The sequence below is a fragment of the Pongo pygmaeus genome, chromosome 14 (genome assembly GCF_028885625.2).
Source record: "Pongo pygmaeus isolate AG05252 chromosome 14, NHGRI_mPonPyg2-v2.0_pri, whole genome shotgun sequence".
Taxonomy (NCBI): domain Eukaryota; kingdom Metazoa; phylum Chordata; class Mammalia; order Primates; family Hominidae; genus Pongo; species Pongo pygmaeus.
In genome coordinates, this window is record NC_072387.2 from 103,340,209 (window position 1) to 103,365,977 (window position 25,769).

Here is a 25,769-nt window from a genome sequence, read left to right on the forward strand (position 1 = left end):
AGACTTTGAAACAAGTCAAAATGATTGCTGGGTATCTTTGGTGGAAAACTAAGCAGTTTCTAGGCACACCCTCTGGGTTATCTGATTATATGGGGTCTCTGTGCCTGTCATTATCTTTGAGCTATTTTACAACTCTGTTGGTTAGAGATAATTGATAGCAATGCAAATGATTCTTGTCTGTAGACATACAAATTAATTTTGTCCCATAGAAACACAACTGATTTTTAGCTTCCAATCTCACCCCATTCCGATTCCTGGAATAATCCAGTTTTGTGTTCATGTATAATTCATTTCATCATTAAGTTTTGCTAACATTTTTGTGGTTCTTTGAATTCACCATTGAACTGGTTGTAACTTCTTACTTATTTTCCCATTAATTAGTTAAATAACATCCCTGACAAATGTTTATCTTACATATGTATGGACTATGATTACATCCTCTGTTAAATATTATCCTTTAACAATATTCCCTTTATGGCAGAAATGTTGGAGATGTGTTTTATTATATACTTATGCTCCGGTCATGCTAGATGAATCCTGAGAATCTGGCTTCCAAAAAGATCATGCTTCAGAGGAGACGAGTTAAGTCATCAAAGAGAAAACAAAACGGTGGATGTAGCCAGTGTGAGTAACTTTGGCTCTCACTGATTCCTTCCCACTGCTCTGCAGATAGGCTAAAATCTGGAGGCATTTTTTTGGCTATCAGATTCAAACTTAGCAGATTGGAAGCAAGTCTTTTCTTTGCCATGGAAGAGGTTGAAAGAGAAGTGCTGGTGGCTCCTATCTGGATTGCTACTTGGTTGTACATTTCAGTGATTTTGTTTAGCATCTGAAGGAGACAAGGGTGGAGGGAAGAGGAAGGAAAAATCAGTTTGATGTCAGAAAGTTATTTCTCCAATATCATCTATGTCTTTGGGTCAAAAAGAAATAGGGAAAAAATTATATATATACACACATACATACACACACACATATATGTGTGTGTATATATACATATATAAGTGTGTAACTTATAGTTGGTGTATGACATTTTACACACACGTGTGTATATATGTACACATATACATACACACAATATCCATATATGTATATGTGTATATATGTGTACATATATACACATATGTGTGTGTGTAAATAACATATACATTATAAGGATAATATTTAAAAGAGGATATATATACATATGTGTATATGTATATAAACACATATGTATATATGTGTGTATATATGTATGTGCATATATATATCCTCTTTTAAATATCCTTATAGTTGGTGTATAATGACATTTTACACACACACACATATAATGACATTTTACACACACACACACACACATATATATGTGTATATACATATATATGTGTGTGTGTGTGTGTGTGTAAAATGTCATTATATACCAAGTATAAGTTACGCACTTCCTCATTTGCTGCAATATGTCGTCTTCCTCACAGTGCTGTGATTATGGGTATTTTGTTATGCCTGATTTTACATTTTACACAGCTCCTAAGTTGAAAGACAAAGATTCAAATGTATGTCTCCATGATCCCCCAGATCGAAAGTCTTGATGTTGCTTTGCTAACTTTTCCATTTGTTTGGAATTTTTTTCTTTGTTCTTTTTTGCTTTCTATAAGAATTAACTTCCGAAAGCTTTCTGCTTTTCTGTCATTTTGAATAGCTTTTGTTAAAATCTATAAGGGAATCCACGTCTCCCCATAGACCAGGTACACTGGAAGATTTGAGGGGTTGGGAGGAGAGTGTGGATGCAGACCAGTGTGAGTCTAGAATAAGCCTGTGGCAACCTGGGAAAAACAGGGTGGGAATTCAAAAGAATTAGAGAAACATCCTCCCATTAGACTTCAGTGGAAAGAGAGAGGGGAAAGTCATGTATACTGGAGCATTCATATGTGAGTTCAAACAAATTGCATGTAAATTTGGGGCTCACTAATAAGGGCTGTGTGACCTTGAACCTGACTTTCTTCATCTAGTAAAACTTAAAGACAAAAATACCCAACTCTTTCAGGCAAGGAGGAGCTGAAATACCAGTAAATGCACTAAAGGGTACTTTGAGAGGTTCGACTTTGTCCAACACTCAGAATCACCACTCACCTCCTTAACCACAAATCACTAGAAACAGGCATGCAATCAAAGACAAACAGTAGTATGCTTCCTAAGTGAGGCCAGCTTCAAGAAGGGGTGAACATTGGAAGTAAGTTGCTTCACCTCTAGAGATGAATAAATAGGTACAATAAAACCTGCCATAGAGCATAACTTGAGGGTCAAATGAGGGGAGCTTGCAGACTGAATTCATTTCACTTGTCTGCTTCAGTCCTTATGTCAACCTCTCCCCACAGGACGTAGCCATGGACAAGAAAGTTTGCATTGGTCCACCTCTAATATGGACAAGGAGATCCATGATTGCCTCTCTCATACACGTACACACCCTTTATTCAAGTCACTTAAGTCATCCAAATATGATTCTTAGCTTTTGAGACACTATTGTCAACCTTGAGACTTCTTCTGTACCCAAAGGTTATTTTAGAGAAAGATTCGTTATGTTTGAAGCTGGAAGGTAGAATGCACTCAGCTACGTGTGGTTTCTGTGTAATGTAGTTGGGCTGATGCTATTATACTCTTTCAACTACCAAAGCCCATGTCTTCAATTTTTTTCCCATAGCATGAAACTGCCAAAAGCCAGTGCTGAATGTGTGTATGTACCTCACCATGTGTTGCTGCAAATTTAGCTATAATAATTCTGCAAAGGGCGATAATTCTGCAGGAGATCTTCTTCAGAAGGAACCAGAAATTAGCAATTGAAAGTCACTATCTTGTTGTAAATGGTCAAGACCTTCTTCATAGTAAAATCCATATTTGGTTGTTGCCTCTAACAGAAGTTATAGACTCCTACCAATATTTGTTTAGGGATGAATCCCATGGAAGCTGCAAGTATGGCTAGATTCCACCACTCCTTGTACATACATGTCTATATCCTTTGGCAGGGCAATTGTGAAAAGCAAAATTAATTTGAAGGGAGAAGAAAAGAGAATTTACTGTGAATCCCAAGAGACTGCATGCTTCTGGACTTGCAAATTACAGCCATTTGTACAGCAAAGTTATGAAACAAATCCTTGGATTTCATTTGCTGTCCACTGTGCTTTGGGCAAAGTGTCAGGAACATGCCCCCCAAGAGGTAACTAAAGATCATTCTCACAAAATGTGCTGTCAAAACCCATTGTCTAACAGCATGTGTTTGGAAAAGAAAATAAACCTGAGTGTCAGTGAAATAGAATAGCTTCTAGGATTTTATCTGGGAAAACTGTCAGGTTTTCTTCTAATAGGTTTATACAGGTTCACTTACCTCTGACTCCTTGCCTTATTTCTGGGAATTTCTCCTGGAAATTGAAACTTTTATAAAGTACAACAGAATGGACTCTTCTGGGCACTCGAAGTGGAAAAACTGAACTAATTTTTGATCTGTTCAGGAGCCATTCTTTTTATTCACCAACCTCAAAGTACTTAACAAAAAAAGGCCTAGGATGATCGTTGAGCTTGAGGTCAGTCAATGGATTTTCAAACTAGAGCACAAGGCTAAGTTTCTGAGATGGTTAATTATTTATAGGTGTCAGAGGTATCTCCTTATAATAGTAGGCACTCAATATATGACTGAAAGAATGAGTAGAGAAAAGTAAAGCTATTGTGAATAAATGAATTAATAAAGAACTGATGGTTTCAGCCCAGTGACTCACAACCTACTCACACAAGACCCTTATGTATTTGCTATACACATTTTATGTTTAGAAGGAGAATGCACAACATTATAGGATCCTAGAGTTTAAAAGATCGTTGTTTGTTTAACCTTGACAATTATTAGGTAGTTAACAAAGATGTATGATATCTTCCCATGAATTATATCTTCCTGTAAAATGAAGACACTTGTTCAGCATCCAGCACAACTTTTAAATATTCTGTCCCATACTCTGATAGCTAAAACTTCTGTTTGCGATGAAATGAGCCTAGAACCTAACTCCACTTTACTATCAAAATAAAATATGGAAATATGGGCTTTTCCATAAATCACCATACATCAGGGTGCATTAGAATGAACACTATAATAGATGCGCCGACCAAAGGTAATTCAGTTATGTGGGACATGTAGACGAACGTCAACTAAGGTGATCAGTGTAAGTTTATTTGAGGAGAAATTACTTAAATTTGGAGGACTTTTCAAGGATTAAAGATGTAGACCCCGAATACTTATTATGCAAGGAATTGTGCGGGAGACCTGAGAAGGCAAACTTAGTAGTAATCCAGATCACAGAAGTAACAGACATATTATAAATTGGGTTAAGTGCTATCAATATCTTCCTTGTGTATTATTAATTGCCTGCACATATCCTTATATATTTTCTCTTCCCTGAATACAGTAACATTTACTATAGGAGGCTAAGCCACAAAGTATGTAACTGGCAATTTCAAATAATGATTAGGAGATGCACTGACATAGACTGAAGTTAACTTTTCTGAAACAATATTTGCCCTTCAAAGATTGAATGTCATCCCACTCTAGCCCTTGCATTAAAAAGTCTCAGTTCAAGACCCTTTTCCATTAATGTCTTACTTTGAAAAAGCCAATCTGATAAGTTAAGTATGTTCTTAGGTTAAATGATATTGACTTAATCAGATTGTTATTTTGCATATTTGGATTTAAATGCTAGGTAAAAGCAGGGATACATGTGGCTTCCAGCAGCATCATAGGATGTGTGTGCAACTGTTTATTCTGCCTCTTTTGTTGGCAGTCTAAGAAATTTATCCCAAATAAAGAGATTATAAACATGAAGGAAAAGCTGTGATTATTCTTAGTGTCCCTTAAGCATTGTGTTTTTATTTCTACTGAGATATTTTAAGTTTTTTTTTAAAAAAAGCTTTCTGTAAAGGAATTATTTAGAGATTTATTTTTATTTTAAAACAATGTTATTTTGATATACATATACAGAGTGAAATGATTACCGCAGTCAATCAACTTAACGTTGGCAGTCAAACAAATTAACATATCCATCACCTACCATAGTTACCTTTTGTGTGTGTGTGTGGAAGAGCACCTAACATCTATCTCAGCAAATTTCCTGTATACAATATAATATTATTACCGATAGTCTCCATGTTCAAAAACATTACGTTCGATGTAAAGACATTTTTCACTCTTCCTCCTTATGCAGTGTATTCTTTAAAACTCAGTTTAGCGTTTCACTTCTTTTTTAGAGATATGGGGTATGTGCTTTAATTTTATGAGTCTTTGTTTCTCCCTCTTCAGAGATTCTGAACTCTTTTTGGTTTAAAACCATGGCTGAGCTTTAATCACACAAATTATTTAATGATAATGCTTGACTGTACTGCTGTCACCTGAACACTGACATTTTAAAGCCCTAGGTTGGAAAGGATGCTAGAATTTATTATATCATTTGAAGTGGTATCATTTTAATATTTAGGTCCCTATACACAAATTTTAGAAAGATACCTCTTGCCCTTTATTAATTGAAAAAGTGACACCAGGGGAAAAGGGCTGTCTCCTTTTTGTTGGCCTCGCATCCCTCATCTGTGAAATAGAAACTGAGTGATGTTTACCTGTGGGCATCCATCTTAAATGATTAGTGGGAATTAAAGTAATTATTATAAGTTAATGGCTCTGTGAGTTATAAAAGGTTAGATATTATGGAGTTCCATTGTCATGGAGGGAGGCAATTAAAGAAATATACACTTATAGACTGTACCATAGATCTTGTGACATTTCTAGTCACTGCCTTTCATTGCTTTATGTGATATGATCAGTGTTGTAGTCATGCTTTTACAGATGCCTACTGAAATTGCAGTATTTTATAGGGAAGAAAAATAATTTTTCATGAAGTCTTACAGGCAGTTCAATTTGATTATGTCTTAATCACTCTCACCTAGACTTGGCCCTTTTACTGAATTGGTCTGAACTAGTTTACATATCTTGGGCTTTAAACAGTAAATCTTAAAATTCTAATGTCAACTGTCATATAATTTAGTAAGAATGATGATCTGCTCCTATCAGGAGCAAAAACAAGCACTTTGGAAATTAGTTTATTGTATATCACCCCAGAATCACCAAATTCAATAGTAAAGTGGCTAACTTTGAGTAAGCAAAGAGGTCTGTGGGACTGCAACTGCAATAAACTTGAAACTGATTGTTTGTGGGTGAATTTATAGAAGGTGGTTGGTTTGATTTCTGCATTAAGAGTCAGAGAGAGTGAAAGATGGAAGTCAACATTTCTGGTCAGCTGAGTTGCAGAAGGTCACTGGGAGGTGGTGAATTACTGTTTGCCATGGTTTGGCAAGCAGTGTTGGAGCAGCTTAACGAGATCTAACCAAACTTGTCCATAAACATGAAACATGCAAAAAGGAAAAATATTATTCAGATAAGATACTGTTCAGGCTCTAGGACTAAGACCATCTTTGGATATTTGAATATGAAGTTTTTGTCATCTTCTAAGTTAAATATGGCAAATGAGTTGTGAGCAGGTCTGAAATTTGCAACATATTTATAAATACTATTTACATTTCCCTGTCTTAGGTTAGCAATTAGCCTTTCTTTTGGGTACCAAGACAATATGTTTGTGAAGCACAAATGGAAAATAAGCATGTATAAATATGTTTTAGAAAGAGTGGTAGAGATATAGATATACCTAAAAATACTTTCAAGGAGGACATCTTGATATCATTGAAAAAGAAAACATGCATCAAATCAGCTAAACCTATCTAAATGAGCAGAAGGTATTTATGGGTTCATAACTATGCATTAGTATGTGGACCGTTGACCCTTTCTGTCACTGCTTACACACAATATCAATCGTTGAATTTCAAATATTTTGCCCACAACCTACCATAAGACATATATCATATATTGCATCCCAATGCATATACAATATATACAAGAAATATTTTTACTTCATACAATGAGCTCTGAAACACTCTATTGTATTTCAAGCTTGAATGCTGATGCTAACTGATGTTAGGTCCTGCAGTTTGAAAGATGGTTGAGCTGGGGTGAAGTGAAACAGATGAAACCTCCACTTTGATATTCTTCCCTGGTATTGAACCTCAAAGAGATTGGTAATACTGCTAACACTTGCTAAGAAATCAAGTAGGCAGAATTACAATTAAAAAGACCCTGAAATTAATGCTGTCCTTATAAAAGGCATCAAAGGATAGGTGGGTGGATGTCTAGAATTATGTGGTCTTATACAGTTTGTGCTTATCTGTAGAATGCACCTCAAAACATAGATGCTTCACTTCCATAGTGGACTCTGAGATTCTTTTTTTTTTTTTTGAGATGGAGTCTCACCGTGTCGCCCTGGCTGGAGTGCAGTGGTGCCATCTCGGCTCACTGCAACCTCCACCTCCCCGGTTCAAGCAATTCTCTTGCCTCAGCCTCCCCGGTAGCTGGGATTACAGGTGCCCGCCACCACGCCCATCTAATTTTTGTATTTTTAGTAGAGATACGGTTTCACCTCCTTGGCCAGGCTGGTCTCAAACTCCTGACCTCCTGATCCACCCGCCTCGGCCTCCCAAAGTGCTGGGATTACAGGCGTGAGCCAGCGCGCTGGGCTGACTCTGAGATTCTTAAGCACAAAGTCTCTGCTTGTTCTTCTGCAGCACCAAGCATTATACCTAACCCATTGCTTGTGTGTTATTGAGTGGAAATTAAACAAATGAATGAATGAATAAATAAATGAATGAACGAAGAAAGTGAGAAGAACATGAGAAGAATCAGATGCATTCCATTTAACTTTTATTTCAGAACCTCTGTGGTGGTCTATGCTAAAGCAGTGAGCACTGCAAAAGTAAACAAGACAGAGCTCGTAATTACTAGTTTGGGGTATAATAGCAGTGGTATGAGCAGATGGCTAAGGAATATGGAACCTTAGGTCTTTCATAACAGTAGCATAGAGTAACAGCTTCCTACTTGGCTTTGGCTCTGTGTTCTGAAATAGAAGCAACAGTCTGGGACTGAAAATTGCAAAACCTGGATCAGTTACCTTGGTTCACCTTGTCATGATGATAGCCCTTCTTGTGACAGGTGGTGATTTTAAGCACACAGTAGAACCATAGTCCCCACTGTCCACCATTCTTAAAATAACTGCCCTATTCCGTTCCTCTCACTTCTCTCCAGGTAATTCATTACTGTATTTTGGCAGTCAGAAATGTGAGGAACTGATTTTCCTTTGAGGCAAATAGGTTTTTGACCTGCAGATCTATGTGGGTAGTAGAAATGTGGACTCTCTTGGTCTAGGGGCTTTTCTATTAGATTTGGGACTCCATTAAGTGAAAGAAGGAGCCAATCAACATTATATAGTACTCTTAGCTCCGAGGAGTGGCATGCTAGAACTGGCGCATATTGGTTTGTGAGAACTGATTGTTAAAATTTCAGGAATTTTTGAATCTCTTCCTAAGAACAGCAATTATTAGAATAAAATAAAATGCATAAATTTACAATTAAATAAATTATGTTAAAATAAAAGTGGTGGACCCCAAAATACCATCAGTTTCTAATTATTTTATTAGTAGTTATACTCTTGATGATTGTCATACCTGCTTGGAGGAAATACTACATAGAAGATACTATGCACATCTCTCCCCACTTCAACATTCATGACACAATTTTGGCAGCTAGAAATCAGCTGTGTTGGGAGTATTTATATCATGGAAATTGGTATAATTTGGGAATTATATTGGAGAATACATCCATTTTAAATTAAGAATTTCCCTCAAAACTGGAGAGTTGGTTAACACAATACTGACTCCATTTATAATATCTCAGATACTGACATTGACGGATACTGAAAAGGGAATAAAAATAATATGCAACGGTCCTAAACGTTGGGTTAAATGGATAATTATAGGCAGTTGTGATTAGCGCCATTGTAGACCTACTGAAAGATAGCAGAGCTTGTGCAGAGGTTCCCAAGTATTCTGTTCATGGAGTCCCAAGCATCTGTATCAGCCAGGGTTCTCCAGAAAAACAGGACCAATTATAGGTAAGAACATATATATTTTACATGTATATTTACATTTATATATTATAATGATATATAATATATATGATAGAGGGAGAAAAGTCTTTATTTTAAGGAATTGGCTCATGTGGTGTAAGACTGTGAGACTGGCAAGTCTGAAATCTGCAGGGCAGGCTGGCAGACTGAAACCTTATGCAAAAGTTGATGCTGCAGTGTTGAGGAAGAGTTTCTTCTCCAGGATGCCTCAGTTTTTGCTTATAAAACCTTCAGCTGATTAGGTTAGGCCTGCCCACATTATTGAGAGTAATCTCCTTTACTTAAAATCATCAGATTGTGGATGTTAACCACATCTACAAAATACCTCTACAGCAACACCTACATTAGTGTTCGATTACATTACTGGGTGCTATGGCCTAGCTATGCTGGCTCAAATCTATTACAGTGTCCTACTAATTTTTCTGTGGCATCCTAAACCAGAAGAAATACTAAACATTTTATTTATTAAGTCCAAACAATTCACTGTTTGTATCCTAAAAACTTAGTGACCATTTGAAAACATAATACGTGTACATTGTAAAAATTTATTTCATACATAGTCACAATCATTTACTAATGGATAGCACACAACTTCTCAAGCCCTAGAATAAAGTTGAATACCACCATCCTCTTTTCCTGCTCTACATGATTTTCACCGTCTTCTAGGAAACTGGAAAGTAAGGGAAAATGCTGCTTTGCAATGATATGATGCTATTAAAAGGACAATAGTACTATTTAATGTTGAAACTGTGAACTACCTCCAAGTAGTTTCTGCACTTTTCTACAGATGTCAAATTTCCCTTGAAAATTTTAAATCTCATAGTGCTTCCAAAAGCTTACTGTTTTGCCGAAGTGAGCCCTGTCAGTGATTACGAGGATATTTTGTATTTTGCATAATAGAATCAAAATGCTCCTATGTTTTGTTGTCAGCTCTGTAATGCATAACCACAGTTTTCCTGGTCTGTTTGCATATAGTAAGAAAAGTTGCAGCATTCAGATTTTCTCTCAAGATCTTTCTATTCATTATCTTTTAAAAATTGGTGCTGAGAAATACAATGAATCTTTCTCTGTGTGTAATGTGAATGTGTGTGTATATGTGTGTAGTTGTACATACAAATTCCTGATTATCTTTTGTGTTGAGACAGCGCTTTAAAATGTCTAAAAATTTTATCTGTATAAGTTGAATAAATTGTATATATTTAAAACAAGCAGAAACTTCCTTTATTTACAAATAACCAAGTAATTTACAAGTTTAATGATTTTATAACATACCAAGGCCAAGGTTAGATGTGAGAAAAAGAAAAGATAGCTTTTCTCACTCCAGATGCTTTCTGCTTTCTAAGACTGCTTTGCCTTCCCGCACTGCCCACTCCTCACCTCCCATACACTTTATCCCTTGATTATTCTGATCACACCTTCTTCTATGTTCGTCCTCACCCCTAAACAGTTCAGCTTCTCTGAAACAGGAAAGTCAACCAAATGGTAAGGACCAGAAACACTGGCAGAAGAACTAAGAAGTTTCTTCTGTGTCATCTAGAGTAGCATGTTTAAATTATCTCTGCATAACCATTGGACCTGATTTAAACAATTAGCTAATCGGTCCCATTTAAAGGAGCTATTTTTTGCAGAGTGAAGATTTTAGAACTACAAGAATTAGCATTTAAAGTTTTTATCAGGAAATTGACATCATCAAAGGATGACAATAATATAGGTAGTTTGAATGATAAGGTCCCCTAAAGTAGAATGTTAATTGAATTTCCTAAATCTGTGTGAAAGTTGGAAGATTTCTGATTATGGTGTTGAGCAACTTCACTAAACAAGAGCAGCCCTGAGAGATATGAAAGGATCATTTATAATACCTCTTTACACTGAAAAATGTTGAAAAGTGCTTATTTGGAGGTTTATGGTATTTGAACTTAAGGAAATGAACTGGAACATACATTTTAAAAATGTGGCTTCCCTACATTCTGCCATTCCCAATTAGGTTGTATAGGAAATGTATGAGACTAAAAACAGTCCAGGTCTATTAATTCCAGTTTAAATTATCTTAGCTATCAGAAACTCTACCTAAAAGTTAACTTATTCTAAAATATTTCACTTCCCTCCACCTGTTTCCTTAGGTGTGGTTAAATTCCTTAACTTTCTTGGCACCAGATGAACAAACTGTATGTTTATTTGAGGAGACATGTCGAATGATGAGAACACTGTTGCTTGGCACCAGATGTGCTCATTGACTATGGGAATTTCAATAATTCTAGGATGAGAGAACTCTGACATAGACTGTATACTCTGAAGAGGGCCAACTCTGAAATAAATATTGCCCTCTGATCAATTGGAATTTGGTGTTTCAGAAATTGAAGCTCTCTGTTTTGCGAGATCTTGCCATCTTCTTTTTTGGTGTGAACTGATTTTCATTGGGGTGTAGGACACGGGGTAGGAAATATCACCTTGGAGTATGGCATGCCCCTCTCCAAGGGAAGGGCCAATTCACATTCTAATCTTCCTGGGGTAGTTGATGGAACTATTTCTTCTTCTTGAAGTTGCTCTTGCTGTCAGCCACCTCTTTAGGTCCACTGCTGACTATCTCCTACTTGAGAGAAATCTTCCAAGGATTCTTCCAAGAACTTCCTTTTTCTTGGAGACATCCTGTTGCTTGCTCCTTCAGGATCACTAACTGTTTCCTTCTTGGGGGACGATTTCACCCTCTTGGCAAGCAGTGGTTCAAACAGAGGAAGTAGCTGCTGAGATTAGTAGGAAGCTGGAGAAACAGGAGAAAGAAACCTTAATGAAGGGAAAGAAATGACTGGCTGTGCTTGGCCTTGCATCTGCAGAAAACAGCAGTAGTATCCTGAAGGAGTATGAGGAGATGGGTGAAAAACCCAAAAGAAGTAAAAGCAGGAGCTCCAGGAGGCTCCTCAGGAGAATGGAATGGAAGGCCCATCTCTCTCTTTCTCCAAACTCAAGAAAAAGAAATATTTTTCCAAGGAGGAGTTTATTAGTAGCAATCTTGCCATCACCTTTCAACTTTGTAGATTTTTACTTTCTATCTACTTCCTGGGAAGGACAAAAATAGTAACTTCCCTCTGCACGCCAGAGCTCTATAAAAGCCAAAAGTTAGTTGGCTGAAGTCTGTGAAATGTGACTCACTCTGGGCACTTCATTTCTGTGGTTTATCTGTTCGTTTGGGATGTGCATCGCAAGGTCCCTGAGTGTCACCTCTGAGGGCGGAGAGCTTGCTGTAGCAGACCTGCAGAGGCTTGCTTGTGGGGTGAACGAGGCCCTCCTGTCTCCTCCTCTTTCCCACCACGCCACTCACCAAGTCTATTCCTGGCCATTTTCAGACTCAAGGTCATCCCTGGAGGGAGTGGGATCGGGCAGAATCACATTTCTGCTGTCACCTCAGCATCTTGTAGTGAAAATGAACATCTGGGCAAGCATTTGGGAAAATATCTTGTGAACAGCAACACGTAAGTTGAAAGAGGCATGCAGAGTGAGGAGCAGCCCCATCTCTTCTTTGGAAAACAGATGACAATTTATGGTCTGATCATATGTCCTTGAGCTCATTCTGCAACTTCCTGGTAGAACTCCCTTCTTTCACATCTACAGTTTCTCTTTTTTATTTTAGAGCTTGTGAAGAGCTCTGTAAAAAGGCAGGGACCCAAGGAACTCACTGGCATTCACTTCAAGTGCCCTAAGAAAGCATCAACCTGGGTAATCGTGGTTATGTGGCCGTGTGTCTGCTTTTGTATGACATGAACCTGCCATAATGATTTGCCCATAGAAAGTTTCCAATAAAGGTTTGATGAATAAGTGTATAGCTATTGTAGTTTCAGCTTTTCATGTTCTGCATTTTTGGTCTCTTATCGTGATTTTATTATTAGTGGTCCTGAAAGTGTCTGGCTCCTTTTCAGTTGAGCTAAGTGTTGTGTCTAATTATATATTAGGCATATTATGAAGAACCTTTGGCAATTTGAGAAAGGAATATGAGTGGGAAACTCTTAAAGGATTGCACTTTCTCCTTCATAAGTTATAACTTTGTAATAATTTCATTGTTATATCAAATACTTGTAGGTGTCAGAAGGTAGTTCTGCTGAGAACAGGAATTCTTGCTGTTTGGAGAAATTGAAACAGAAAGGGATGGAGTTGGATTCTTCATACAGCGAAGTAGCTGCCATGATTTCACCAGTAAATATTTCAGGCATTGCTGGTCACATGGTCTCTGCCATAACTACTCTGCTGTTGTAATGCCGAAGTCGTCATAGACAATCCATGAATGAATTAAGTGTGGCTGTGTCATTATCAAACTTTACACCTAAATTTGAATTACATTAAACTCTCACATAGTCAAGAGTCTTACGATATGTTTTCCCCAACCATGGCTCACTGCTCCCAGAAAAATAGGTGATGGACTGTGTTTGACCCATCAGACCCCATTTGCAGATGCTTTTTTAGGAAAAAAAAAAAAAACACAAGCAGAACAGATTTTCCTTAGCTTCTCTGATTATTCATAATTGTCAGAATTTTAAGGAATATCGGCAGGCTCAGATCAGTGGAAGAGAAGAGCTACACTTCAATGTTTCAGTTCTCCCACAACCTTCTTCCTATCTAGTAACATGTTACAAAGAAAGCAAGGCTCAGACTGAATTCAGCCACACATTCAGACATTTACTGGCTAGCAGACCTCAGTGATGAGCCTGTATGTTTGGGAATGTCACAGTACTCTCTCCCTCATGCTCTAACAAGCACTTTGCATTAAAGATTTACTCCAAGGCTGACACAGTGATCTTCCAACATCGGGATGCTTCAAAGTTCCCAGCGATGTCTGTGAGCAGAGTTTCCCCTGGGTGGTGTGGGAACACGGGACTAGCATCCCAGATCAAGGAATTAGGTTGCCAGGCCTCTGTGATTCTCAAGTCTCATTCATGCAGTGGGAGGAGAGACTATAAAACCTTTTGGGCCAAATTCACTTTTTAAATTTTTTACTTTTTAAAAATTGGTAAAATATTTATAATGTAAAATTTACCATTTTAACCATTTTACAGAGTATGTTTAATGGCATCAAGTGCATTCGTATTGTGTAATCTTCACCATTATCCATCTCTAACTTTTTCATCTTCCCAAACTGAAATTCTATACTCTTTTAACAGTAACTCTCCATTTTCTCCTGCGCCCCAGCCCCAGGTAACCACCATTCTACTTTCTGTCTGTGTGATTTTGACTACTTCGGGCACCTCATATAAGTGGAATCATGTTGTCTTTGTTCTCTTGTGATTGGCTTATTTTGCTTAACGTAATGTCCGTGTTGTAATATGTGTTAGCACTGCATTGCTTTTTATGGGGAAATAATAGTCCGTTGTATGTGTATACTAGAAGTTGTTTATCTATTCACCTGTGGATGGGCGTTTTGGTTGTTTCAACCTTTTGGTTATTGTGAATAATGCTGCCAACCCCATAGCTTGAACAATACCAATTTCACCTATGAACATTTATTTTTAATATCTCTTCTGCCCATTAGTAAATCCTCGTATTGATTTAGTTAATACTTTTTGAAAGCTTGCCATAGCCACCCCAAGTGTATAGATTCCTCTTTGAAGCACTGTAAATGGTAACTGCTCCTAAAGGTATAGATTAAAGTTTATATACACACATGCATACCAGCGTTTATACGGAAGCCTTTTAAAGTAAATAACTCAAGGCAGTATTACACAGGTAACAACATTTTCATTTTGTCAATTTGTTTGTTATTCCCTGAACAAATTGAAAATATTCCACGAGAGTTAACTGTTAAGCTACTGGTCTCTTCTGAATGAGGGATAATAATGAGTGGTGCCTGCTTGGTCTTTGTGATGTGAAAGTTTCCTGAAGATACCTCCATCACCTGCCCTCCAAACATCTATGTCTCTTTTCCTCCCAGAAAAATTTTCGTAAGTTTGCTGTTGTCATAACTTAGCAACATTAGATGATTAGACATAGCTTAGAGACATTAGCAACTGTTAAACTTGATCTTGCTAAACCTTTACTCTTTTTGCCATGATATGAGGAGGTTGTACCCCCTTCCAATAGATGGATAGTTCTTGTTAATTTAACTTTTATGTCTGGAAAAATTTTGAAAATGGTGAAAACTATCTTGCATCTACTATACTTAGTTTGTATTTATTCACTTAAATTTAAAAAGAATTAAGAGAACATAAATGTGCAATGAATTATTCTTTGTTGACCTCAATCAGTTATCAATTCCAATAATAATTAGATAATAATAGATTGATTATTTTGAAGAAACCTATTTCCTCTTACCTAGTCATTTTGTGTGTTTATACATGTGGAGCTTTTGTATTTTTACTTATTAGAAATTATAATAGTAAAGAAAAACTGTTGATATCCTCATAGCAACATTTTAAAATCATTACTTAGATATATTTCATATTATAGTTTTTAAAATTAAAATATCTACTTCAATGAAAATTTGCTAAGCTCTGAGCTAAACCTTTTCCCTATTTTATCTCCTAGCCTGTTATCATCATTTCCATTCTTACAGATGAGGAATTGAGATGTTAAGCATTTCCCTCTCACTTCACATAGTTAGTAAGTGGTAAGGTCAAATAACAATGTCACCTTTTAATATCCATATTAATGTAATTGTTACTTAGATATCACACTAGAAATATGAAATTAAAATAAAGAACTGAAAATATCAGGAAGACTTCTTATTTTAAAAATCTCAAAAAATATAAAACAAAAAATTTTCAAAAATGAATAGTACTTTCATATTGAGTGAAGGAAGAGCAAATCATGGTATCTTGCAGGATGAAAGGTTGTCTGTATTCTTTGGACATGAAACCATTTGCAGTTTAAGGAACACCCAGCCCATGTGGAAACATAAGTAACTACAAGCCCTCTCTGGGGTTATGTGAAAAAAAAAAAAAATGTAGTGACCATGTTTCTGGTTCATTGTTAAGCTGTCAGGGTAACCTTGATGTCTAGATACTTAGGTTTTTCTTCTAAGTAGTAGTAGATAAAAATTTCCCAGAGATTTTTCTCCACGTGTATAGAAGTATAGAGTCATGGAGGTATATGTAAGAAGCTGCCTTACTAATTCAGTGCAGTATTAGATTGTTCATAGAACTGGAAATGTTCTTAAGAGGTCAGCTCATTTCTTTATGTTTATATGTGTTCCTGGGAGTAAGAAACCTAGAGAGATGAGGAGATGGAGAATAGAGAGAGAAGTATGGAGAGAGAAGTGAAGAGACAGCAAGATAATTTAAATCACTGACAATTGTGCTCACATACCCCAGGCCATGAATAAAACTGGGCCAGGATCAGCCAGTTTTGCCGCCTTAACTTTCTTAAGGTGATTCAAACTGAAAATAGTATTCAAATAGTCATGCAAAGAAGTGGGAGGGCTTCCGCTATATTCCTAAGAAATAAATGATGAAATTAACTGAGAGCCACAGAAAAACATCAACCAAAGTAGAATTAAAGGAACTGACTGATAAAATCACCTACTCTCTGGATGATATTCACAAAACCCTGTATTGGGTACTCTACTGATGAATTTAATATGTTTCCTTCAGGAAAGATTTTCTCTTTATGCACTGCGCTTATCATCTATTTCACCATAAACCATAACTCCACTGAATGTTCTATTTTTTTAAATACTCATGGGTATGAAAAAAGAACATGATCATTTATTATAATATTATTTTGTTATTAAGAAAAATAACAAATGACAATAAAAAAGTCATTAAAACACTTAGCGACTTTCATGGTGGATTTTTAATTTTTGTCCTTATAATTTGGGCTTGATATCTTATTAAAAAGAAAATTAGTGATTGATGAACCATTTGCTTTTGATAGTCAGCTTATTCTATCCTAGGGTCTTCAGCTCTAGGACCATGCTTCTCAGTGGGATGTGGGTATCATAATCACTTTGGGAAGAATTTTACAACTCGCATTGTTCCATTTTGGTGTTGTCGAAATCGTCACGTGAAAAAGATGATTGGGAATACCCTTGTAGTTGAACAGGTTTAGTTATAATTTATCGCAAGACCAAGCATATGTCATGGAGAACCATGTCCCAGTAGGAGGATCTCAGAAAGAATTTATTGTAGGATATGGTTTTGGTTGTGTGTTTTAGGGGAGGGTCCATAGAGTCAGGGGCTCACACTTAATTGGATGCCGTCACAAAGCAGAGGTATTTCTATAATAAGGTAATTCTCTAATAAGGCATTTCAATAAGTCTTCCTGACAAAATGGAAGACTAGCACAAGGATAAATCTGTGATTATTAAAGAAGTCCATCATATTAGCCAAGAGAGGAAGTGCTTGGTACTTTTTTTTTTTTTTGAGACAGAGTTTTGCTCTTATTGTCCAGGCTAGAGTGCAATGACGTGATCTCAGTTCACTGCAGCCTCAGCCTCCCAGGTTGAAGCAATTCTCCTGCCTCAGCCTCCAAAGTAGCTGGGATTACAAGCATGCACCACCACTCCCGGCTAATTTGGTATTTTTAGTAGAGACAGGGTTTCTCCATGTTGGTCAGGCTGGTCTCAAACTCCCAACCTCAGGTGATCTGCCTGCCTTGGCCTCCCAAAGTGCTAGGATTACAGGTGTAAGGCACCGTGTCCAGCCGCTTGGTACTTTTTGAATGGCACAGTAACCTTGTTTTCTGTGCTTAGACAAAACTATGAAGTGGCCTTACTTGGTCTATTTTTTTTGTGGTCTCAGAGTAGTCTTGTCTGAGGTTGGTATTCTGTGAGAATGTTTACATGTAACAGCAGAATGAGTGCCAGGCTGGCTTCTAAAGGTCAAGGGCCGCTTGTTTTTTCATTCTTCACAGCTACCCTCTGACCTCCTCTCTAGCCAAACTGTAGTGACTACTAAGCTTTAATAACATATTTCCAAGTTTTTATTACAGAATGTTTTCATCATACAGAAAAAGTAAAGATAATGTATTAAGTACCATATATCCATCAAGCAGCTTAAGAAATAAATGATTATAAATAAAAGTATTCGAGTATTTCTCTGAAATCCTAACCCTTCCTAGGAGCGAATTATTAACTTGAATTTGATGTTTATCATTTTCAAGAATAATGCATTTTCTTTTCTTTTAAAAATACATATGTATTTGTTTTTTATCTCCTTCCTTTCTAGAAATTTAATAAGATACACGTTTATTTTTATTTTAATTGGCATAAAATAATTATACAATTATACATATTTGTGGAAGGTACATAGGGATCTTTTGATACATAAAATATATAGTGATCAGATAGGGGGATTAGCGTGTCTATCATCTTAAACATTTATCATTTCTTTGTGTTGGAAACATTCAATATCCTCTTTCTAGCATTTTGAAACTATGTAATATATTATCATTAACTATAGTCATCCTACAATGGTGTAGAACACTAGAACTTATTCCTCCTATTAGCTATAATTTTGTGTCCTTTAACAAATCTCCTTATCACAGACCCCTTACTTTCCTCTACCCTTCCCAGCCTCTAGTATCCTCTGTTCTGCTTTCAACTTCCAATAGATCCTTATTTTAGCTTCCACATATGAATGAGAACATGCAATGTTTATCTTTCTCTTCTTGGCTATGTCACTTAATATAATGTCTTCCAGTTTCATCCATATTGCAGTGAATGATGGGATATCATCCTTTTTAAGGCTGAATACTATTCCATTGTGTACATATGCCACATTTTCTTTATCTGTTCATTTGTTTTTGGGCACCTAGAGTGATTCCATATCTTGGCTATTGTGCGTAGTGTTCCAGTAAACATGGGCTGCAAATGTCTCTTTGATGTACTGATTTCCTTCTCTTCAGATAAATGTCCAGGAGTGGGTTGCTGGATACTATATGTAGTCTTTTGAGGAACCTCCATACTGTTCTCCGTAGACACTTTCATAGTTTACGTTCCCACTGACAGTATGTGAGTTTCCTTTTCCCTGAATCCTCCCCAGCATTTGTTATTTTTTATCTTTCTGATAACAACCATCCTAACTAGGGTGAGATGATACCTAACAATGGATTTGATTTGCATTTCCCCGATGATTAGTCATATTGAGCATTTTTTTTCTTGTAATTGATGGACATTTATGTGTCTTTTGATTAGGAACTCAAACACCTCAACAGTAAAAAAAAAAAAAAAAAAAAAGAAAAAAGAAAAAAGAAAAAAAATCACTTCAAAATGGCAAAAGACATAACGTTAATACGTACTTGTAAACTTTTTTTTTATTCTGCTGTTGTTTTAAGTAGGAGCTTAAGCGTTAAACTACACAAAGAATCATGAGACACCCTATACTTCACACAAGGTCATAGGACCTACTTTTATAAGTACTATTAAACATTATAAATGAATTTTAATCACAGAGTCAAGCACTTTGTTCATTTGTTTTCAGTGTCCTACAGTGACTTTAATAGCAGGAGCAATTTGTTGGTTTTATTTAGCAAGACATTGGGTGGATTTCCATTCTTCCCTCCACAGGCTGTGAGAAAGATTTTTGACACTAACTGTACTGCTTCAATAGGAAATTCACATTTTATGCAATAACAGGCCATTTTAATTTCATGAAGCAAAGGATTGGCTTCTACTTGCAAATAGCACTAAAGAAAGCAATATTGTCGAAAGAAGTAGATAGATCTGTTGAATTAAATACAAGGCTTTCATTCCTTTTATTCTACATTTCCGTATAACGTAAGCATTAATTAAACCCATCAGTGACTTCCTTCTTTCTGGAGAATGTTTTCTGTCTGACAAGAAATGTCAACTTAGCGAATGATACCTACCATTAAAAACACACTCACTTGGACTTAGAGAACAGCTGATGCATACCCAGGGACAGACTTGCAGAAAGAGAACCCAAGGGACAGTTGTCATCTTTTCTTGCTTTTGGTGATGGGACTGAGTGTCTTTTGCCTTACTTGAGGTTTCCCGAGAAAAGCATACACAGCTGTATTACATCTTGTGTCGTTGTATCACCTGATGTTTACTTGATGTATTAAAAATAAAAGCCAGGAAAAAATGCCATGGTATTTTGAAGTTTTAATGCACCTTCACTTCTATGATGAGGAACAGAGACTAAATATCAGGTTCAACCTAAGTCCCCCACATGTTTCGAATGTTAGATACACTGATGAGCTGTGGCCCAGATAGAGTTCATGGGGGTGGCTGGAGAAGTAGATGGAACAAGCACCCTAAGATTTGAGCAAAGTGTTAGAGAAGTGAAATTTCTAACGTCTACCAAAAGTCCTTAGAATGCAATAGTGACATTTAACTTCTCATTGCAGGGGAACACTTAAGAATCTGTCCTCAGGAATATACATGCTGCACCACAGAAATGGAAGACAAGTTAAGCCAACAAAGCAAACTCGAATTTGAAAACCTTGTGGAAGAGACAAGCCATTTTGTGCGCACCACTTTTGTGTCCAGGCATAAGAAATTTGACGGTAGGTGAAATGGTTTTCACTTCACTTTGTTATAGGTGCACTTTTCTATGAGAATCTTGGTATCATATGAAAAATATTTTTTTAAAAAGGGAGCTTTTCTATCCCTCTTAAATATTTATAGCATTGTCTGTTTTTAGAAAAAGCATGAGTTTTCTTGACAGTAATTTTTTTTTTTTTTAGTACTATCTTGGTAAAACCTGGTTTAACAAAGAGCTGTTTTGCATTTGTGCTTTGCCTGTGAGATTTATTGTAAAGATTTAGCTCAAGTTTTCATTGTTAGAGGAATTATAATTCAGGTTTTGTTATACTGCAGCTTGTCTAGTTTTCATATGGGGATTCTCCTTAAAAAATAAGCATCATTTAAGATTATTTGAAATATAACATCACATTTGAAGAGGAAAGCCTTGTTTTAAATGTCAGCGACACAGATTCCTTTATTTTAGACTTTGCCATTGCAATCATATAGCACATTTTACATGCAGTTGTGCATTCTGTATAAGGTTTAGACCCTCTTTTGATATCCTGATTATAAGCAGTCAATGTTATTTCTGTATTCTATTTGTTAAATAAACATTTTTATATTAAAATTATGACTGAAATTTCAGCATTGAATTTTCTCATTAGAGCCTGAATAGTTTGAAAATATTCAAAAGTAGTTTGATTCTTTATAAGCAGTATCAACAATGATAACAATAAATTTAGTATTTTTAGAAGGTGTGTTGTCTTTAGTGCTTTAAGAAATGAATGTACCTTACTATGATTTCTTGTAAACCAGACTTGCACCTTGTGGTGAACCTTCTTTGGTCTCCATTGGTCCTACAACATTACCCTAGAGCAAAAGAGCTGCTATTAATTTTCTTCTCTCAGTTCAGTCAATGCACAGCAGAGCCAGTTTAGGAAAGGCTGGCCAAAGTTTTTATGTTTCTTTTTTCTTTCTTGTGTAGTAGGTAAAATGTTCCATTTTATTGCTGTTTTAAACTATTATAGCAACACCGATCTTTTTCAAATTGGTTCTTAACGTTACGGAAGACAGGTCTACCTGGTATTTTCAGTACAAATGATGTGACACTTTCTGTGTAAGTGACTGGAGTTTCATCTTTCTGCAAGTGTGTTTCAACGTCTTCACATTCTGTCTTTGGCTCTCCCTTGTGTATAACTTTATATGTGGATGTATATGAAAATAATTTTTATTTAGCGGTGATGCTGTGAATGTTGTTCCCTTAAATGCAACTAGGGAGTACTTAGGGGTTACTCAGGGTTATAGGTTACAAATCCGGTGACATTCAGAAGCCCCTGATAGGACTCTGTGTTTGGGGGACTGCACTCTATCACTTCAAGCTACAGCAAATTGAGCTGTTTTGTCATTTGTTACATAAAGCAGGTGATAATGATCTGTTGCCAGTGATTTTGATTTGTGTCTCTGGGAAAACAAACAAGAAAGAAACTCTACTGCGTTTATAAAGCTATACTCCAAAGTGATGTTAAAATAATTCCAGGACAGTATTCATGGTAGATAATATATATTCTTTAACAAAAAAAAATTAAATATTAGGTAGCTTTATGAAGAGTTGACATTTTTAAAACAAGTAAAGCCATTCAACAAGACTGAGCCAGCCAGGCATGGTGGCTCATGCCTGTAATCCCAGCACTTTGGGAGGCTGAGGCAGGTGGATCATGAGGTCAAGAGATTGAGGCCGTCCTGGCCAACATGGTGAAAACCCATCTCTACCAAAAATACAAAAAAAAAAAAAAAAAATTAGCTTGGCGTGGTGCCAGGCGCCTGTAGTCCCAGCTACTGGGGAGGCCGAGGTAGGAGAATCACTTGAACCTGGGAGGCAGAGGTTGCGGTGAGCCAAGATTGTGCCACTACACTCCAGCCTGGCAACAGAGTAAGACTCTGTCTCAAAACAAACAAACAAAACAAAAACAAAAACAAAACAAAACAAGACTGAGCCTTATACTTCTTGTATTATGTCAATAACTTTTAATATCTTTGCATCTATAGTTTCTAATCCCACATCTGGTTTGTCTTATTAAAGAAACCTCTCTCCAATCTCTCACTTACTCCCTCCCTGTAGGTATATAGGTATATTTTGAATTGTTCTAATGTGCCTAAGGGTATGATGTCAATCAGTTTGACAGGACATTGATTTTGCTAAGATTAGATCTGACCTAAGGGGGGATGAATTCTTTAGCAACCACTCATCTTATTGCAGTTGCATTGAGTTGGATGGGAGAGAAATTAAGATTTTTTTTTTTTTTTGGAGGCTTAAGGCCAGAGTGGAAAAAAAAAAAAAAAAGAGAATCTAAATGTGATTCTAATAATCTCAACTCCTGAAGCACTTAGACTTAATCATCATCATCATCATCATCATCAATTAAAAAGTCACTGTCACAATTTCTGCTATTTTCTCTGGGCAGATTCATGAGGGTCAGTTATACACTGGTATGATTTATTTTCTTATATCTCAAAGGTGGGCCTGCTAAGTCACCTTCCATGAGTGATTGTGCATTCATGTGGGTAGTTTTCCATTTTTTCCTTTTTTTCCCCCCAAATACTCTCTCATGTCACTTATTGATGAATGTCAGTTTGATGTGAGCACAAAAGAACTATCTAGGTTCAGTTATGGAATGTTACCCTCTTTGAGTTTTATTTTCCCACATAAAACCAATGGTACTATGAAGGACTTTGAGTTTATTTTTAGTAACTTCCTATTTGGTTAGTCATTTTGCATCATTGCTGGAGTCTCTTCATCCATCTTGTCTATTTTGAGGTTCTTCCTCTGTTTCTAGTTTCTCAGAAGTCTTAATTTGTCACTTGGATTGTATATGCTTTGTTGGCTATATACTCTTTATGAAAAACCACTGCTTAATTAAAATTAAGAAATGTTGATGACTTTTCTTTCTATTTTTATTAAGTACAGCAGCAATTTAAATTGCATACATGTGATCCAATCCAAGATATATTCAGAGGCTAAAGTCAATCACTGGTAATGATTAATCTCTGGTTATCACTTTTCTTACTGTATGAGAAATGCTTTGATTCCATTTAACTTTTTATTTTGTGGCAGCGATGACTGTTTTGAAAATTTGAGATTCCAATACCGTTAACTTAAAACCATATTCTATTTATTATCTTACTTTCTCTGTCTTTTTTAAATTGATATTTTGATAACATTTAGAAGAGAGGCTATAATTTTATAATTTGTAAAATTATAAATACTCATCGGATGGTAGGAAGTTAAAGTGGAATCAATACGAGTTATTACCCAACCTTCCTGAGTTTCTATGCTTAGCTCCAGGATTAGCCTAGCATTCATACCTGAGAGGCAACAAATTTTAAAAGTATATAATATCAATTCCAGAAATTTTAATTCTTTGGCAGAGAATTTCCTTACAGCTGTATATCTTTTTTAAGTTTTTGAATATAGAATTAAAATGTCATGATAAAAGTCTATGTAATAGAGGTTTCTTGACATTGCTTCTCCAAGGGTCCGACAAGATATTTATTGTTTTGCTTTTTTTCTTATTTCTCCAGCCAAATCTCAATTTCTGGCTCTCATTACACATCCCTGTAAGCCCCTCATCCTTTGGTCTGGGTCCTGGCCACTGCAAAAGTTCTCCCTGAACTATGCAGTGATGTTCTCAATATGCTCTGTAGCCAAGCCCAGCTTTTCTGTTGCTCCCCAGGATTAAAATTTTGGATGGATGAAGACCCAATCTAGTACATCAGGCAGAATGATCACATTACTGCCTTCCTTCTCACCTTCCTCTCCTCTGCCAAACACCCCAGGCAACAATAAACAAAAGCATATTAAAACGTAGACAAGGGGAGAGTCATCTTTGTGTACTCACTCATTTTTAGTATTTTTGTGTTTAGTGACTAGCCTGTCAAATTGGCATTTATGTCTAAGTCCTCTTTTGCTACTGGCTACCAAGTAGCTCACGTGTAAGACGAAGTGGAGAACAGGCAAATATTCAGCTATTAGTAATAGTCATAAGAGGCAACATCTTGACCCTGTTCCCTGCCCTTCATAGATCTTTAACCCTAGGTATTTGAGGCAAACTGCAGTGCAGTCACGCAGATGTTATAATAAATGGCAGAGTCAGGATTGCATCCCAGTCTGAGCACTCCTGGATCTCTGCTCTCAGCCACCTACCACATCATCTCTCCAGTGCTTTCCAGTTCCCAGATGTGCTGGCGTCTTGTGGTCAACACCGCCTATTCCTCTATCTCACCCTGCTGGGTCTGTCCTGTCCCAGTTATTGTGGGGAGGATGTGGAAATGACTGTCAAGGAAAAGTGGAAGATTTGTTTTTAACTCCTACAAAAAAAAAATTACCCACCTAAATATAGTCCAGCCCTCAAGGAATCTGGAGGTTTGACAGGGTAAATGACTTGCCAAGTTTCCACTAAGAATGATGAATCCAAGACTGCAACCTAATACTTAAATCAGAATTAGAAATAGTCGTGTTATATATAGGAAGTCAATACTTGGTTGAAATTCTAAATTTCTATTTCTTTTGAATGGATACTGTTGAAAATTTTTTGATATTTCTTTAAAAGGGCAGTAGAAATATTGGTGGGTAAAGGATCCACCCATATCTTTGGGAAAGGCAGGAACAGTATTAAATTGGAATTTGTACCTAAATTAAAGAGGAATAGGTGTTTTTTGTAAAAGCCTTTGTTGAATCAATGAAGATGTATTATTATTATTATTGTTTACCTCACAAAGCCTAGTGGTTTCTGTCTTGATGTTGGCACTAACACCCTAACCTCCAAGAATGTCTGTGGAATATGGATTATTCAGAGGCAGGAAAATTTAGTTGAAGGGATATTTTATTTAGGTTCTTTTTCCTTTGGATTTATTTGAGCTGAAATATATTCACATTTGGAGCTCCATATGAAGTTTTCTGTTTATGTGTTTTTGGTCTTATTATTTTACTTTCCTTCCTGGCTTTTATTAATGTATTTTAATGATATATATTTGTCCAGAAATTTTGGCAGCCGGTACATTTTTAAAAGCAAAATAAAAATATTGAACAGTAAATTCTATCCTTATGAAGAACTTATTCTATAGTAACACCTGCAGACTACCCATTGAACTGGACGCAGAAATAATTTATATACAGTGACATAATATTTTTGCACTACAAATCTGCTTGTGTTTTGTTTTTAAGTATCATTTCTCATCTATATACTGTAGAGATGGCAATAACATAATGATTTCTTTAATATATGGCCTAATTTTCT

The 25,769-nt window shown here is 36.3% G+C and overlaps 1 protein-coding gene across 1 annotated transcript in view; it reads left to right on the top strand.

Moving 5' to 3' along the window:
* Nucleotides 1–25,769, top strand: part of GPC6 (glypican 6) — a 1,194,386-nt gene that overhangs the window by 289,265 nt on the left and 879,352 nt on the right. The window contains exon 2 of the mRNA XM_054445853.2: nt 20,358–20,516. Coding sequence (XP_054301828.1) covers nt 20,358–20,516 — 159 coding nt within the window. The remainder of the gene's footprint in view (nt 1–20,357; nt 20,517–25,769) is intronic.